The following is a 20,000-nucleotide window of genomic DNA, read 5'->3' on the forward strand; positions in this document are numbered from 1 at the left end:
GGCCTACCAGACTTTTATTTTGGTATGAACCTGTCTCTTAATCTTTAATAGTTTGGGAGCGCTAACCGCGGCCAAATTATAGCGGAACGCACCGAGGAACGCGCCCAGCTCTACACCTCGCAGTCCCTTCCATCGATCTATCCGGGAAAAAACGTTGTCTGTGTTGTATTAGTAGCTGTTTCTACGTCACAAGAAGAAGCTCGCTGGCTGAGCGGGTCAGGGATGGCGGTTCGAATCCTGCCACAGGCGACGTTGAACCAAGGGCATGGTTAATTAAATTCCACGCAACAAAGTCCTCTGTGAGGGGCACCGTCCTAGCCTCCCGACAGGGAGGAGTTTGTGACGTTAAACCATATCAAACGTCACAAGAAAAAATTAATCAATTTCCGGTTGTCTACTTTCCGCTGACTAAGATCTATGGCCCAGTCCAGAGACCGAACGTCAGCCCTTTTGGGCTGCACCTGGAGATGGAGGTGAGGCGACTGATGAGTTTCGAAAACGGGCGGAGGGGAGATGACACTCTCTGAGGTCCATCTTGCTGTACCACCATCACCAATTAGTCGTCATGAGTCTTTGTCTAAGTCGATTCTATATACCGGGTGTGTGTGTGTGTGTGTGTGTGTGTGTGTCTTGACCCGTTTATTTGTGCGTTCTCCATGCTTATACACTGCTGTTCTTTAGTCTCCAGGAGACCGCGCTTCAACACTGAATAAAATCGTCTTGCATCCACGACGTTCCACTAGTTTTCGGTTCGTGGTCTCAATTGTAATAATCTGTGGACCTGTAACATACGGGAGTGATGCGCGGTTTGGCTTGAGCCCCTTTATTCTGATTAAGATACGTGTGCGTCGGCCTAAGGACGGACGTGGACCAACCGCGAAGGACTAGTGACGCGCTAAAGTGCAAAGGTCAGATTGACTGACTGAATGACTGAGTTGACTGGCCTGCCCACTCGGGGTAGGCAATATATATATACAAGGGACCGACCTAACGCCATGACCAGACGCGACCTAATTGCGGTGACCCTTCCTGGCCTTACCGAGTATTGAGTCGGATCAACTACCACACAACTCTACCATACATAAACTTTGCACCTTACGCACAAGCATGCTTGTGGGGTACATGTACACCCCAGACCTCACCCCCACCTCAAAGGTCCGTGGACCAAAAGGTGAGACTCTACAAAGGCGTCTACTTACATTTAAGGAAGTGGGCGAAGACCATTGAGGTGAAGAAAGCATTCATGGTAATGAGGAGCAGGGCGGAGTGGAAGGGTCGCTTGAAGCGGTGCCAAGTTAAGAGCCAGCCAACGCCTCCTGCGATGGCACCGAAGAGGGAACACCATCCTAATGCTGTTTGGTAACGAAAAGACATAACAAAAAAAAACATTAGAACGCGATTCGGAAATGATACGTCACAACGCATAACTGAAGTCATGAAATAAAACTAAGGTCCGAAGATCTAACAACCCTGTTCACACAGTAGACGTTAACCTGGTAATACAAAGGATTACAAAGGAGGAGGAGCATGCCGACAGGAGACCTTTTGGTCCATAACTAGATCGGATGCGGAAAAATTATAATGATAAATAAATAAATAGATAAAAATTATAACAATATAAATAATAATGAATAAAATAAATAAATAAATATGTGAATGAAATAACAAATAAATGAATAGGTAAAGTTAAATAATAAACAAACAGGTAAATATTAAATAATAATAAATTAACAGATAAATAATAAATAAATACTTGAATTAAAGTACATCAAACGTACATGTGGAATCCCATACCATACTACAATTTTGGGTACTAATACCTTGTTATAATACCTCACCCTAGTGACATGGAGACACACATCAAAAGTTTTGTTATGGTTAGCGCCAGACGATTTTATTCAGCTCAGAGGGGAGGACAGTGTCCCTCAGGTCCCCCGAGAGGAACTAGACCCCGTTCAGGCTTGGATAACCTCTCGGCTGAATAAAATAGTTTGTTACCAGAACAGGTCCCAAGAGTCGCTAATACAGATGATCCTCACTTATGAACATTCGACTTACGAACATTCGACTTACGAACTTTCAGTCATACGAACGAAGCCTCAAGCCTACTCGTTAAGTTTCAAAGGCAAGAAACCCAACGTTAAAGTATCAGTATTACAATCTATTTTTGTTTTATGTATCATCTGTAATGTGTTTTAGAATAAGAAAACATGTATTGACTTTGTGCCATACTTTCTTGTGCATATAGATTTGAATTACCTTTAAAAGGATGTTCGACTTACGAACATTTTGAGTTACGAACAGCCGTTCGGAAGGCAATTCGTTCATAAGTTGAAGAGTATCTGTAAGCTACTGTGACCACTTCCCGCGACATAACCGTACAGAGTCGATGTATCACAACAATTATAAAGTTAGCAATAATTCACATACACTAAAAAAAAAAAAAACAAAAAAAAAAAAACTATCGGAGAAAAGAAAAGAGTGATTCCTAAGGTTCTATATATCACGAAGATTATATGTAGTCCTCGAAGGTCGAGGGGATGGCGGTTCGAATCCTGCCACCGGCGAAGTTGAACCAAGGACATGGTTTATTAAATTCCACGCTACAAAGTCCTCTGTGAGGGGCACCGTCCTAGCCTTCCGACAGGAGGGAGTTTGTGACTTTAAAAATTACATCATCATCATCTTTTGAGCAAAAACATGTGCAGGGATGGGACGGAGAATATTTTATACGTCAAATGAACACGGGCAAAGGAACTTGGGTAGACTCAAATACTGTGCTCCTTGCCAAGGCCCTCACATGGGGGGGGGGGTGTTGCATATGCGTCACTGAGAACTTTGCCCCGGGGACGGCACTCTTAGGCATGTAATATGGTCTCTGCTCCTTGAACATATTCTTCTCATCCCATTGTATGTATGCGCTGAAGAGGATCACATTTTGTGGTTGTAATATACAGAAATTACAGTACTTTTGTTTCTCTTTCCACCGATATTGTGTGTTAGTATAACTTTACGAATGTGTTAATGCATTGTTTTACTCTAACTCACACACGATCAAATACACATCACAGTACGAATATCTCGAGAGACCTCCTCGCTACACAGCCACATCATGAAACACAAGCAGGTCAGCAGCGCTTCTGTTGGAGCAGCTTCGCCATCCCAGAAGTGTTTCACGCCCAGGCCTTTGTTATGAACAGACGTGGGTGGAAAAAGAAAATGGCAAAAAATACGACTTCAAGTGAACAGAAAACGCCTAAGATGAGAGTCCGGCATCCTTAGTGCTGACTTCGACATCGCCGTCGCCAGTGTCGTTGTCATCTTCCTTATCACTCGAAAAATCTCTTCCCGAACCCACAAGAGCACCGACATGTCTCCCAAAAGTTTCCTCTTTCCGGCAGACACCCCAGGTTGATCGAAAGCTTGTGAGATTTCTCGAAAACTTGTGAGATTTCTCATAGAATCGGAAAAAAAAAAACTGGTACCAGTGTCCCGAAGTCTCGAAACACTAGCCCACTGTCCCACTTACCCATGACAGCCGCATGGGGGACGTGAATGAACGTGACAAAGAGGAGAAACCACGAGGCCAGGAACCCCGAGATGAAGATGGTGAAGTTGAGCCAGCGGTGGCCGAAGAAGAGAACGATGACTCCGATGAAGACCAGCGACGCGCAGAACAGCTTGGCCAGAGGATCAACTGCGAGGAAATGGGAGACGTTAGACGGGACACATGCATCTTACTTCACTGATGAATGAGTGAACAAATAAATAAACGAATAAATGAATAAATGAGTAAATACATAAAAATATTAGAGATTTTACAACTATTTCGAACCAAGTATGGATGAAATATACAGATAACATGAAAAATAAGGAAAATTACGTTCATGAGCGCACATACACACAAACACACACAGCTACGGAGATATATATTAGCTTCATAATTTTCACACGGCTCGATGGTATGGTGGTAAAGCCCTCGACTACTAATTCAGTGATCCGAGTTCAAGTCTCGCCCATAGCATCCTTTACTGTCGTTTATCAAGCTCCATGTAAAGGATGTTCTGTTTCATATTTTGGTGAGTCAAGTCGGGGTTTAGGTAAACGCTTAACGGGTCATAGAAATGACCTTAAGGCCAACAGAACATCAAACTCCCTCGTTCGTCATATGGACAAGTATGGTCACCTGGTTCACTGGAGGGTTTAGAGAAGAAGACAAGAAGAACGGTTGAGGCTGCGTACATAAGTACAAATGGGAACATAAACGGAAGCGAGGGATTTAACTCTTTGTCTAATGTAGCAAGAGTTCTTGTGCTAGACGGATTGACCACCGAGCAACTGATTACGGCCCAGGAGCTGTAACTTGTCCGAGAACCCATCAGGAGTGGTGTTAAATGAGTTCCCATGTCAAACTTCCAGTAGACAACTCTCTGAAGAAGACCATCTCGGTCGCAGCGTTAAGTCCCAGTCACACCAAGCTTACGACCTGTTTCCGACCACCTTCGACCGAAAATCAAGCGATCGGTCGGCGACACAAAACCGCCACCGCTGTTCGACCCATCTTCGTCTGGCGGACGACTTCCGGAGGAACCTCTTCCGTCCAAATTGGCCGCAGGTGGTTTTCGATGTAACATCGACGACCACCGAAGATCAGTCTTGCTCGGCCGACCACCTACGACCTTATTACCGACTACCAGCGACTTCCAAAGACTACCTGCAACTGGCCGGCGACCACCTGGTCGCCGATGGTCGGAAACAGGTCGTAAGCTTAGTGTGACGGCTCTTAGAGTCAACCAATTCCTAAACTATCTTCGTTTTTCTTCCACCACCCACTCTCTCTCATATGTATATATATATATATATATATATATATATATATATATATATATATATATATATATATATATATATATATATATATATATATATATATGCATATATATAAAACTATGAAAATGCAACTTACTTAGTTTGGTACAGTTATAGGCTTCCTCTGGGATGAAATCGCAGCCGTAGGAGACGGCGGAGGAATACAAGACTCCATGAGATTCGTTGGCGGAGGCCACCACCGAGACGACAGCTCCCACGCCCGAGTACGACACCAGCCACTCCTCAAAGAGCACTGGGGGAGTTTCAGGGGCGTGCTCGGCAATCTGAAAGGGAGGTCGTTGAGAACAGAAACACAATTCTACGGCCATTTCACACCAACAACAAAAAATTCGGGTGTGAAGATACAAGATCTCTCTCCCTCTACACACACACACACACATATATATATATATATATATATATATGTGTGTGTGTGTGTGTGTGTGTGTGTATACACACACACATATATATATATATATATATATATATATGTGTGTGTGTGTGTGTGTGTGTGTGTGTGTGTGTGTGTGTACATATGGTATTAAGTTGTTTGCCAGTATCACAGATGCAATCCTTATCTATATCATCGGAGAGATCTTACCATTCTGAGTATTATGAACCTCATGAATAAGTACGGCAAATTAACAGTAACGTCGGTAGCGATTTTCTAATTCTACTTTTTTTTTTGGGGGGGGGGGAGGGGGTATAGAGGAGCACACCAGCTCGTCAAAGTGACGTTAAAAAATTTTCTTTCAGTATTTGACCAGATCAAGTAATTCCGACTGTCGTCCCCGAATTCGAACCGGGTTCGTGAAATCACCGTCACTGGTGATTCTATTCAAATTTGACCAGATATTCATTCATCAACGCCCACCAAGAGGAAACACCCGCCCACGCTTTCTTCCCCGCGTCGGCACGGCTCCATCTCCCACTGGGCGACCAGATTCATCAGCTATGGGCAGCAGTACCTCCACACGACAAGCTTCGTGCGACAAGGAAGCTGGCGACGAATAGAAAGCAATGTTTTTTTATTATTATTGCTACTGACGTTACTATTAATTCGCAGTGCTAATTCATGAAGTTCAAAATACTCAAAACGATAAGAGCTATCCAATAATAACTATAACAATTGTATCTATGAGACTGGTAAACAGCTTAATTTTCAGTATATATATATATATATATATATATATATATATATATATGTATATATATATACATGCTAATAAGAACACGGGTACGTGTGTTCACTTATGCAAAGTAGACCACTTGGAAAAAGAAACTAACGAACCAGAGCGCTTTCGTATATTACATCTTCAGTGCACTGAAGATGTAATATACGAAAACGCTCTGGTTCGTTAGTTTCTTTTTCCAAGTGGTCTACTTTGCATATATATATATATATATATATATATATATATATATATATATATGTGTGTGTGTGTGTATTTACTCTAGCCGGCTCTTTTCCAACTATTTCGCGATAGCCTCAACTATTCTCACGTCGTGATCCCAGCAATCTTAGTTTCTGGCACGGGAGGCTGAGACCTCACTACTTGTGACTTGCAAGCTATGAACAAGAGACAACGATCGGTGCAAAGGGCCTCTACAACCTCCCCCTCCCCCCACTTTCATCTTTGTCTTCGAATCTTTGACGACAATGTCCACCGACGCCCATTACATAGACAGTACTTGAACTGTACCTACTTCCGAAAACGACCTTAAATTCAAGTGCACTGGAATTAAGGAATTTCGGATTTACGATACTCCATGTTGAACATATATATATATATATATATATATATATATATATATATATATATATGCACACACACACACACACACACACACATATATATATATATATATATATATATATATATATATATATATATATAATTATCTGAGGACTTTTTGAATACAGATTTCCCTTTAGACTGCGGCATCTCTTGTATCCGAAAGCAGAGGGTCGAATTATTACGTTATAGGTATATGCACCTATTCCTTTATTATTGCCGGAGAGGTAACAAAAAAGAATAAAAGATAAAGTGGGGAAAAAAATAATGAAGAAAACTGGCATCACGCCGCGGGCCGCTCGCACATACATAGCCGCATCGAGAAAAAGGGCATCATCTTGTATGTCCCTCATCTTTGTATCCACTCTCGCACCCAAAAACCAAAATAAATGAAGACATCCACCACGTGTATTCTTTCCCCCCTCCAGAGATCAGCTAGGCCAAACGCTACACATGAAGGTGCAACCCCAAGAGGCTGGTACTCGGTCTTCGGACTGGGTCTAGGATCTATAAGAACTTCAACTGTATATCCTCCACATTCAAACCTGTACTGGTGTATTCACTGCATGGGGTAACATGCAGCCAACACTTTAGGGACATTTTTGGGGGTAACCCTGAGGATCAGGGGCACACATTCGTCCATTATATTTTATAAAATTCTACTCAAAAAGGAATGATAATAACTTTTGTATTACAGTTGTTACTTCTTTAAGCTGTTCCATTGAAACTGTCCTTTACCACTTCTAAGACTTGTCAATTCCGGATCCCCCTATGGTGGAAATGGAGGGGGAGGATTCTGCCATAGTGTTCCCTATCGTGTCGTTAAACGAGACTACAAGTAAACGAGCAAGAAATTTACGAGGATTGAAGTGAGTGGAGGCGTCTGATGACGAGACCGACGACTGACAGTTGAAATCAACTACCTAGCGTCTGGTGAGAGAGTGAGAAAGATGCGACGGAGTAATGGCAATAGGGACCTTCCTCCCTGTTCCTTATATAAAAAACTCAAGGCATTAGAGGGCCGGGAGTGGGGAGAGGTTCAACCGGAATCCTAGTAACTGGGTAATTAGATTTATGTGGTTGTAGCACAGGTGAGATTAGAATGGAAGGAATTGTCGGTTTGTTTGTAAGAAGGAATATGGATGTGCTAGCGTTAAATGAAACAATGTTGAAAGGAGAGACGAGTTTGATTTCGGAAATGTGATGGGAAGGGTGTCTGAAAATACGAGTGGACGAGGAAGGGGAGTGGCTCTATTGGTAAAAAATGAGATAGGAAAGGAAGCATCTTTGAGGATGTGAGTGAAGGGGAAATTGGGATGGGAGATGTGTTTATTTTTTGCGAGTGATTTTTACTTTCTCCCCGTTTCATCCACTTTCTTTGTCAGCCTTTCTTCCCCATTACCCCATACCACTTCAGTAATGCTAGGCTCATTTATAGTGCCACTCTCACTTCCTCCTATATTTATCCAGTATGTCCCTTTTTATATCTCTTATCTTCCCCACTCCACGCACACTCCTCAGATATTTTTCTTTATATATATATATATATATTTATATATATATATATATATACACCAATATATATGACAAAGGTCATTTCTTTATAATGTGGTTTGTGGAGTCAAACCGCACGCCCAGGTTGTACACATTAAAACCTATTTAACGTCCTTCCCATCTCGGCACCGCGTGGATATAGCGTCTACCCTGTCTCTTGCCACATTGCTCACTGTGTATTCTATATCAGGGTTACTACTAACGCAACTCCAATCTAAGGGATTTTTAAACATTACCCATAACTCATCAATTTGTAAAATAAATACGCAAACGCTCGAAAACGTGTAGAATACTTCCTATCCATTTTGCCCACAGACTCCTCACTTATGTAATTCTCTTCATCTCCTGGAGACCACGTCAACAATGAGTGAAATTACCGGGTATCCAATGAATACCACTAGTTTTAGGTCTTTGGCCTCCTTGTGAACCGATGTGACTGCACAGGAAACCCAAGGCACTAAAGAGAAAACCACCAGGTACAGATGAATTACCTTTCTCCCATACTTTTTCACGCCCTCAACTGTGCTCATGGAGATTAAGCTTGACCAATAGTCCTTCTCTGTCATGTCACCCTCGTACATGTACGAAAGATAGACCTCGTACTTGATGGCTGGGCTAGTTGGAGGAGATGGGTCCCGCACGCTCTGTGGGGTGATCGTCGCAGTTCTCGGGATAAAATGCGACGCCCAAGACAAATACCCTGAAGTTGTCGGACTAGCGTCGTGAAGAGATTTGTCATCATGTGATATGTTCCTGGGAGCGTCTTCATTCACGTTCGAGAGGAGATCAGACTTGACGCCTGCTGGTATGAAAGATATTTTGGTGGTGAGGATGTTCGGCTGCATTATGATGTATGGTTTTGCCACAGGGTACAACCCTGGTCCGGACCCTGGAATTGGTTCTGAAAAGTAAATAAAAAAAAAAGAACTGTTATCCTTTCAATAACAATAGACCTTTTGTGAATCTGTGTCACTAGGTGCTATGTACAGATACTGTTTAGTGTCATTAGGTGACATTTAGTGCAACTAGGTGTTATGTACGGGTGCAAATGTGCAAATTTGAGGGTCCACGGCAGAGTCGCCGGTCTATCACCTGGATTGCGATACAGCATCCACTATTTATCAAAATTATATAGCCAGATAACTGTATTAACATTATTATAAGTTACATATTATCGCCATGGAGTGAAATATAAACGCTAGCATATTTCACTCCCCACGCTTACATGTATATACCAAAGCCACTCTTCCCCTCATAAGAGGGGTAGCCAAGTCGAAGCACTCGCACCCACTTCGTACACAATTAAAACCCAATCCTCCCACCTTAGAACCTTATGGATGAAGGGTCATCCATTACTCCTGCTACACCAGTCGGGTCGAGGACAATGCAGCAAGGTACGACATTTCCACACCCGGGCCCGACCGCCAGTTCTGGTTTACCTACCCCGCTTCGTCTTACGGCGAGCCCTGTGCCTTGTCCCCTCATAATCATTCGTGAAGCAGATGAGGCGACCATCCCTTCGGGACTTGTCATGCTTTCATCCGTTCACAATGACTCTCCACTCACTCTCATCTCTCCTCCCTACTCGACAGACATTCCTCGCGATTGCAAGACCCTCTTCATCCCATTGTGCACTCGTGGCGTAATCGGAAGCGTGCAGGTCTCTCAATCGCTTAATTGTGGGTTCGAATCCCGCACTCCTCTCCGATTTCCAGTAGTGACGGTCACCTACGCCAACAGTCCAAGCACACAGAGCAAAGGTGACGGCTTCGGCCGCAGCTACTCAGCGCCTCCTGTCGTAGGCGCTTCACTTTCATCCCATCTGTCCATCTTTCTCGGTTTTCCCACTTTTAATTATCAAAATTTCAATACATATTCCTAATGAATATGTGCATACAAATAAGTATGAATGCGTGTACGTGTGTGCGTACGTGTGTTGGATTTGTGACGCAATAATTACTGCCTTGAATGAAAGCTTCATAGCTTGCATGGCCCAATTTATGTGCAAAGATGTGACATTAGATACTCTACACACACATTCCATCACCTCGGTTCCGTTGATCTGGCAGACCGAGATGTTGTGTGAATTTACCTAATTGTAGCAAACAGGAAAGGGCCAATGCTCATAGGGTTTCACCTTCCACTCTCCAATTACCACACTTAGTTTAAAATACATGCATGGTTGCAACTTGGACTTTATCACCTTATTATCCAATTTCACCATATGGATCTGAGTAGAATTACAAAGGATTACAAAGGCGGAACATGCCGACAGGAGACCTTTTGGTTCATATCTAGGTCGGATGCAAAAAAAAGAAAAAAAAAAAAAAAAAAAAAATCATAATAATAATGAATTAATAAATAAAAACTATAAAAATGTAAATAGCAAATGAAATACATAAATAAATGCATAGGTATAGTTAAATAATAAACAAACAGGTAAATAGTAAATAATAATAAATTGACATATAACTAATAATAGATGAGAATCAAACAGACAAATGATAACAAAACATACATACATATACCAAGGCTTTTTCCCTCTTACAAGGGAGGTAGCCAAAAAGGAAAAGGCATAAAATCATTCCCAACCATTCCATCCCTGAATACACTCCATTACCCTCCACTCTCCCTCTTATCTTAGCACCTCCTGGATGACGGGTCATCCCTGCACCTTGTCCACTGCCCTGGGTCAGAGGCAGTGTCGCAAGACACAGTGCATCCACAGCAAGGCCGCTTCATTAAATCGGCGACTCCCCCTCTCCGTCCCCCCCTGCACAAAAGGAGAAGACGGGGAGAAATCCCTTCAGGCTGCGTCAAATTTTGCTCACACATACTACCTCACCCCCCATCCCCCCACCCATTTCACCTCATGCATCACAACATCATCCATATACAACCATTCTCCATTCACCCCTGTCTTCTGTCCTCTCCCGTCCTTCCTCAATAGACATTCCCCTCTTCGCCAAAGACCCCTTCACCCCATCCATCCATCTCATCCTAGGACGTCCCCTCATGTTCACTCCCTCCACATCTGCCTTCCATACCTCTTTTACTAGTCTTCACTCATTCTTTCCATGTGTCCAAACCATCCTAATACTCTTTCATCAACCCTTTCTCCCAGCTCCCTTTCCATCCCTGTTCTCCTCCTCAACTCCTCATTTCTCACTCTATCTAGCCTAGTAACCCCCCATCATACTTCTCAGACACCTCATTTCAAACACATTCAAACTCCTTCTCTCTTCCTCTCTTATGTTCCATGTTTCTGCCCCATACAGTGCTGCTGGTACAATCACTTCTTCATACAGTCTCCTCTTAGCATCCATTCCAAAATGTCTATTCCTCATTACACTTTTTAATCCACCAAGGAATTTACTCGTTTCTCTCAATCTACATTCTACCTCCACCTCCACTCCACCTTTTCCTGCCACATTTGCACCCAAGTATCTAAAACTATCCACTTCCTCCAGTCGCTCTCCCTTAATGCTCACTTCCAGTCTGCTGCCACTTTCACCCCTTGTACATCTCATCACCTTATTTTTACCCACATTTATCTTCAGCTTTCTTCTTTCACACACACTCCCAAACTCTGTCACCAACTTCCTCAATCCCTCCTCCGATCCTGCCACAAGCGCAGTGTCGTCCACAAACAACAGCTGGCTCACCTCCTACTTTTCTCCATCTTCTTTAACCATCTCCAATCCCTGACCCACCACCCTTGCATTTACCTCTCGCACCACCCCATCCATGTACAGGTTGAACAGCCAGGGCGACATAACGCATCCCTGATGAAGTCCCACCTTTACCTCGAACCACTCACTCTCTCCATTTCTAATCCTGACACATGCTCTACTACTCTCGTAAAAACTCTTGACAACTCCTAGAAGCTTTCCTTCTATCCCGTATATCCACAAACCTCCCACAGTGCCTTCCTGTCTACCCTGTCGTAGGCCTTTTCCAGATCCATAAAAGCCAAAAAAACATCCTTCCCCTTTCCTATAGCTTTCTCACATATCTGTCTTACCACAAAAATCTGATCTACACAACCTCTATCCGTCCTAAATCCACACTGTTCCTGACCAATTACTCCCTCTGTTCCTCTCCTAATCCTCTCAATCAAGATCCTCCCATAAGCCTTCCCAACTACACTTAACAAGCTAATCCCTCTGACACTACTACACAAAACAAAAACATACATACATATACCAAGGCTTTTTCCCCCTTACAAGGGAGGTAGCCAAAAAGGGAAAGGCATAAAAACACTCCCACCCATTTCATCCCTAAATACACTCCACACCCCTCCCACCCTCCCTCTCATCTGAGCACCTCCTGGATGACGGGTCATCCCTGCACCCTGCCCACCGCCCTGGGTCAGAAGCAGTGTCGCAAGACACAGCATATCCACAGCAAGGCCGCTTCATTTAATCGGCGACCCCCCCTCTCCGTCCCCCTTGCATATAAGGAGAGGACGGGGAGAAATCCCTTCGGGCTGCGTCAAAATTTACTCACACATACTACCCCACCTCCCACCCCCCCGCCCATTCCTCCTCATGCAATCACAACATCATCCATATACAACCATTCTCCACTTACCTCTGTCTTCCGTCCTCTCCCTTCCTTCCTCAACAGACATTCCCCTCTTCCCCAAAGCCCCCTTCACCCCATCCATCCACCTCATCCTAGGACGTCCCCTCATGTTCACTCCCTCCACATCTGCCTTCCATACCTCTTTTACTAGTCTTTCTTCACTCATTCTTTCCATGTGTCCAAACCATCCTAATATTCTTTCATCAACCCTATCTCCCAAATCCTTTTTCACCCCTGTTCTCCTCCTCACCTCCTCATTTCTCACTCTATCCAGCCTAGTAACCCCCACCATACTTCTCAGACACCTCATCTCAAACACATTCAAACTCCTTCTCTCTTCTTCTCTTATGTTCCACGTTTTCCCCCTTACAAGGGAGGTAGCCAAAAAGGAAAAGGCATAAAATCATTCCCACCCATTCCATCCCAGAATACACTCCACACCCCTCCACCCTCCCTCTTCTCTTAGCACCTCCTGGATGACGGGTCATCCCTGCACCTTGTCCACTGCCCTAGGTCAGAAGCAGTGTCGCAAGACACAGCACATCCACAGCAAGGCCGCTTCATTAAATCGGCGACCACCCTTCTCCGTCCCCCCATACATAAAAGGAGAAGACAGGGAGAAATCCCTTTGGGCTGCGTCAAATTTTGCTCACACATACTACCTCACCCCCCATCCCCACGCCCATTCCACCTCATGCATCACAGCATCACCCATATACAACCATTCTCCATTCACCTGTCTTTTGTCCTCTCCCGTCCTTCCTCAACAGACATTCCCCTCTTCCCCAAAGCCCCCTTCACCCCATCCATCCACCTCATCCTAGGACGTCCCCTCATGTTCACTCCCTCCACATCTGCCTTCCATACCTCTTTTACTAGTCTTTCTTCACTCATTCTTTCCATGTGTCCAAACCATGGACACAAATAATATAAAATAAATTATAATCATTACAACATCTTCTTAGGTGTTTATCTAAATAATTTTTAAAGCTTCGAACTGAACTACATTGCACTACCTGTGCAGGAAGTATATTCCATTCATTAACTACACGGTTGGCAAAGTTGTTTCTACCCCCTTCCAAATTGAATCTATTTCTGGACAGTTTGAGACCATTGTTTCTTGTCTGATTCTCATTCAATGTGAAAATTTTGTCACTTTTGATGTTGTCAATTCCCTTTAGAATTTTAAAGACCTGTATCAAGTCACCTCTGAGTCTATGCTTTTTTAGGGAAAACAGATTCATATGTTTTAGTTGATTTTCGTATGATTTATTTTTGATATTTGGAATCAGTTTTGTGGCTTGCCGTTGTACTTTTTCCAGTCCAAATGGTGGCGGCTGCCAATGATACATTTTACACTGATTATTGTAACACCTGTCCGATTATTTACATTTATATACAGTATGGATCTGAGTATGGTCACTCGGTACTTATTTTAGCGCTATATAAGACGTGATGAATTATAACTAATATAACTTATATGGTTGAGTCTGCCAGTTTGAAAATGAAGGTGTTCTCAGCAGTTGACCCTCAGGTCAAGCCAACTTGACCGCGGGTCAAATCACACAATAGGGGTCCCATTGAAGCTTGCTGCTACCACCATGATCTGACATCATGTAGCCAATGCATGTGCGTGTGCACGCTAGTATAGAATAAATCAATGACACTCAATTTACAGGTATTCTTGCACCACTTGCCCCGACAGTCTAAGCACATGGGGCAAAAGTAGGTGCTTTGGCCGCAGCTATGGCCCTCCTGGCATACGTTCCTCACTTCTTTCTTCACCTTTCATTATATTTGGGGAACATACTACTGGGGCATATTCCAATCTTAGACAGATAAAGGTTTCTAGGAGCTTTTTCATCATCTTTTCAATCATGTAGTATAAAATTGCATTACACTACCTTAATATTTAGTGTGTTCCACTCTCACTCTACCCACACAATATAATGTTTCATATGTGATTTCTGGGCTAATATGGTGGCTGTTGCTGATTACCTTACAGCTGTAGATTTTCTGGAAAAAGAGACCAGGGGCAACTAGTCTAGTTGTAAAATGTTCCTCAATCTTCCCCAATGCTATGACTCATTTTCTATCATATAAAAATATGGTGAATGGAAAATGGTTGTGTATGGATGATGCTGTGATGCATGAGGGGGAGTGGGTGGAGGATGGGGGATCAGGAAGTATGTATGAGAAATAAATTGACGCAGCCCAAAGGGATTTCTCCCCGTCTTCTCCTTTTCTACATGAGGGGACGGATATGGGGGGGAGGGGGTCACTAAATTAATAAAGCAGCCTTGCTGTGGATGTGCTGTGTCTTGTGACACTGCTTCTGACCCAGGGCAGTGGACAAGATGCAGGGATGAGCCGTCATCCAGGAGGTGCCAAGATAAGAGGGAGGGAAGAGGGTAGAGAGGAGTGGAATATGTAGGGGATGGAATGGGTAGGAGTGGTTTCTACGCCTTTGTATTTTGGCTACCTCCCATGTAAGAGGGAAGAAAGCCTTTGGTATATGTATGTATGTATGTATATACATCACCAGTGGGAATCAATAATGAAAACTTACATGTGGTGTTCCTGCAAGATGGACAACAATGCTACCCATTTTCAAAACCTGTCAACTAGTGATAGGATTAAAAAAAATTGACAACAGGTCCTCTCACTAGGCCAGTGGTACGTAGACATCACTTAGGCTATGTTATAGCCTATATAAGCATATTCTTAACAAATGGTTCGTGGAGCTCATAAAATTCCAAGAACAGGTTTGTATGCACCAGTAAAAACCGGCTAAATCCCACCTCTGCTGTCAACCCCCTCATCTCAATCAGGAATTGCAGCCATGAAGGGCTGACATTTGGCCTTTGGGCTTAAAAGCTTAAGAGGTTTATCACTCTTGACTTTCCAGATCTGAAGCCAAACTAACTCTCTGTCAGAATGTTCATCTCTTCAAGATTAACCTATCAATCTTTCATAATCCTTTCACATAATTTCACAACTGTGGTGGTCAGTGACACTGGTCAACCAACAATTTAGTGGGGTCTTCTTAGTTCCACCTTATGAATTCGTACCACACTGCCCTTTTCCAATCATGCAACACTATGCCTTCTTTATGTGAACATACAATGAGACTAAATCTTGTCCAACAGTTGTTCCCTACATTCTTTAAGTATCTAGTTTGAGATCCTTTCAGGTCCTGAAGCTTTCGTCACATCCAATGATCCCAAAAGACTGAGCTCTTCCCTCACTTCCATATTTATATCTTCTGAACCCAAATTCTTGTTCACCTTGCTTTCCTGTAAAACAATGCTCTCCTTTGTGAAGACAGAAAGGAAATTTTCATTCAATATTTCTGTCTGAGCTAAGGCCTCCTCAAAGACCTCACCACCTGCTATTAACTTGAAGATTACTTCCCTATAGTAAATAAGTAGTGCCTCAATTTATCATTGATAAATCTGGGAAACTGCTTCAGTTCATCTCTGCATTTATCTACAATACCCCTTTCAAAATTACTTTCCTCCTCCCTGCATATTCTTAAAACACCCCATTTAACAAACAAATCTGTTATGATACAAGTTTTTAAAAAAAAAAAAAAAAAAAAAAAAAAAAAAAAAAAACTCTGTTAATGAAGGATACTTCGGGGCATGAACATGCACTTATGCCAGTACACATAATCCCACTGGCTCAGCAGTGCTTTTGTACATTTCCTGTAATTATTTTGGTTCGCAAATCTTTCTGGTTTAGGAACAGTCATGGAACTAATTAAGTTTGTTATCAGAGGTTCCACTGTATAGTCATTTCTAGCTTGTTTGTAAGCTTCTTTTCTTTTATTACTTCTATTCTTTCTCCATTTTTCCAAAGTCATGTCCCTAGCTCTTTAGCTATCTCACATCTTTTGATGAATCAGTCTTGTTTATACATCTTCCTTTCATTGATCTTCAACACATACTTGTCCACTCCTAGGTTGTAACTGTCAAGAAAAACTTCCCCTTTTTTCACTATTCCAGTGGTATTTATGAGCTCCACCCAGTCTGTCTCTTCCAAGAATTTCTTCAAGCCTAAGTAATCTTCCTTCCCAAAATTGAGTCTGCTTTGTCTGTGTGATTTCTTCCTTTGATTTATTTCCTCATCTGCCAGCTGAAATTCAACTGTCACACAGCCACTTTTTCCTATGGGACAGAAGTATTTCAAGGAGTTGATGATACCTGGCTTTTTGGTGTGTGTGCATATTTACCTAATTGTAATATGCAACAAAGGAGCAATGCTTATTGGGTCATGTCTCCTGCTCTCCTATTCATTATACCTAGCCTCAAATTTATGTACAGTTCCAACATGGTCAGTACCGTTAATATCCAATTATCATATTTACATACATACATATACCAAAGGCTTTTTCCCCCTTACATGTATTGTTCCAGCTTGGGTTATATCACATCCTAAGCTATTTCAATTATCTATGCATTGTCACATCCTTAGCATGAATAAAATCCTGTGGTTGTGCTATGTCACACCTTTGCAAGAATAAAGTCTCCTGTTTGTATTTTTAAGGCACACCTTGCATGAATATGATGTATTGTGTATTATCATTAATGTTATTATTGTCACTTATGGAAGGAAATTTTGTATATATATTCATAATATGTATGCTATAAAGTAAACCACTGCACAATACCTGTCTGTTGGGGCACACTTCAAATACGTTCTGTCACATGACGCCAAGCTCAGAAAATGTTATAATTAAGCACAAAAACATATTCTTTCCCATTGGTTGAAGGTAGCTGAACTACCTTGTTGAAGCACATTTTGACACCCAGGAAACGTAATTACCAATTCTCAGGCTATATAAGTTAGGCAGAGAGCGACTACACAGAGACCCTGAACAGAAATACAAGCAGAGTGCAATGGCAGAGAAGAGAGCAGAGAAGACAAGAAAAGAAGCATACACCCACAGTTCATCTGAATCTATGAAAAAAATTCTACATTCGTCAATTATGACAACTCAATAAACAGGTCCTTTGGACCTCTACGACTGCACTACACAATCTTCAAGTACCGAACTTGTGAACTGGCAATCTCCACGCGAAGAGAACGAGTAATACAGCTGTAACTTTATATTTTATAATGCGAGTATTGTGATGCATCATTGAATCATTGTACATCAGGCATCTGATGCAGCCCACAAGAATTTGACTCATATCAAAGAGGTTAAGCAGACCGAGTGTGTGTATTTACCTGACTGTATTTACCTAATTGTAGTACTATATATAGGAAAGGAGCAATGCTCTTTGGGTCCCATCTCCTATACTCTAATTTATCATACCTAGCCTCAAATTCATGTAAAATTCCAACTTAGTCTATATATCTGATTTCCAATTATCATATCTAGATTTGAATTCATGTATTGTCCCAGATTGGGCTATATCACCTTCTAAGATATTCCAAGTATTTATTCATCTATATGAAAAACTGTACTTCTTCACATCCTTTAGACAAATAGTTTTTCTTTGTTCTTACAACCTCTTAAAGTGTATGTTTAAATCTGCATGACACAATTATACACTTGAAGCTCTACTTACCAACTCGACTGTAATTTCTGACCATGAGAAGAGTGGAAATATTGCATTTACTATAATTGATTATGTAGACGACAATGGTACTGTTTGAGCTCACAAAATAAACAATGCCAGGATCTGTGCTGTTGACATAGAAGTTTGGGTCTGTGTTACTGTGGAAGACAAAAAGAATTATGTATGAGTTTGCTTGTTCCTAAATACTTCATACTACAGTTATTTTCATGTTAAATCACTTCATGTGGCAAACCCTACTACCTTCTCAATATTGGATTGGTACATTTCAAACTTTTACTGAATACTTTGAAAAGTCAAAACATCACTGATTGTATAAAGAATACCTATATATGAATTATGAGTACTTGTGCCACAGAAAGGAAAAACACAGTTTTAAATACCTGCTGTTTTTACTCATGATCAAGTACTGGCTGCGTGAATGGGCTTGCACCACCAGGAAATCTGTTGTCTGGGTGTCGATGTCAGTGACAGTGACACTCACAACAGTTTCAAAGCCAGCTTCGAACTTAAGGGAGGTGTTATTCTTCATTGAGTATGTCACTGTTGAGTTTCTCAGCAGCTCTGCAGGGAAAGCAGCCACATAAAATTAACAGTCATCTTTATTGGAAAAAAAATAAAAGAAAACATTAATAATACAATATTCTGGAACAAAATGGCTGCTGAATTCCTTGCTGAGGTGAGTTAACAAAATGAATATATAAATAAATACATGACTCCTCACTGCATGGCCTCAGCACATACTATATTGCAAGGGTTGAGGGACTTTTTAGATATTACCCAAAAATCTACTTGTGTAAAATTACATTACCTCTGCAAACTATAAAAAGAAAGAAAAAATATATATTGCTACAATACATGTTGTGACATCACTTCTCGCACAAAACAAGCCATCCTCTAAAACATGGCTTAAATCAGCTGATTTTGTTGGCATGCGAATGGTGATCTCAAGAGAGTTCACTCAGGCAACTCACCACATTCAACTGCCTAAGTGTGCCCCGTCATACCAAGTATTTACCTACCTAGTTGTATTATATGGGAAGAGAGCTATGCTCGTATAGACCTATCTTTATATCTTTCAGCACCTAGTTTGTTCTTAAATTCCTGTATGTTTGTGAGTGTTTCTGCTATACCCTGTGTATTTTTCACAAGAAGATGCACTACTGTCATGTCTCTTATGCAACAATGGGACCTAGGAAAGTGTTTTCAGAGGAGCAAATTGCAGCTACAAGTTCTCTGAACCATGCTGGAAAAGACAATTAAGAAATAGCACCTATCATGGGTGTATTGCTTCATGGAGTTCAGAGGTGGAAAAAGAAAAAAAAAAAGAAGCAGGGACACAGGAAGCATCAACCTACTACTTCAAAACAATAGGTCAGGGCAGCCTTGTGTGACTTCAGAGAGAACCCTGAAGGTGCTTAAGCATCAGGTGGACAATGAGCCTCACATCAGTGCAAAAGAATTGAAGGAAAAAACCCAAGACTCCTTCAGGATGTCTCAGTGTGAACTATACAGAAATGTCTCCATAGTAACCTTGGATTCGAGTACTATGCACCCCAAAAGAAGCCCATTTTAACAGCATTGTAAAAGAAGATACGACTAAACATTT

At 42.0% G+C, this 20,000-nt stretch overlaps 1 protein-coding gene across 1 annotated transcript in view; it reads right to left on the minus strand.

Moving 5' to 3' along the window:
- Positions 1-20,000, minus strand: part of LOC143034566 (transmembrane 7 superfamily member 3-like) — a 40,049-nt gene that overhangs the window by 4,536 nt on the left and 15,513 nt on the right. Inside the window, exons 2-7 of the mRNA XM_076200809.1 lie at positions 18,775-18,955; positions 18,383-18,531; positions 8,711-9,120; positions 4,967-5,153; positions 3,530-3,697; positions 1,200-1,352 (exon numbers count right to left, since the gene is read on the minus strand). Coding sequence (XP_076056924.1) covers positions 1,200-1,352; positions 3,530-3,697; positions 4,967-5,153; positions 8,711-9,120; positions 18,383-18,531; positions 18,775-18,955 — 1,248 coding nt within the window. The remainder of the gene's footprint in view (positions 1-1,199; positions 1,353-3,529; positions 3,698-4,966; positions 5,154-8,710; positions 9,121-18,382; positions 18,532-18,774; positions 18,956-20,000) is intronic.

This window comes from Oratosquilla oratoria, chromosome 17 (genome assembly GCF_046742065.1).
Source record: "Oratosquilla oratoria isolate Oo_2021 chromosome 17, ASM4674206v1, whole genome shotgun sequence".
Lineage (NCBI taxonomy): Eukaryota > Metazoa > Arthropoda > Malacostraca > Stomatopoda > Squillidae > Oratosquilla > Oratosquilla oratoria.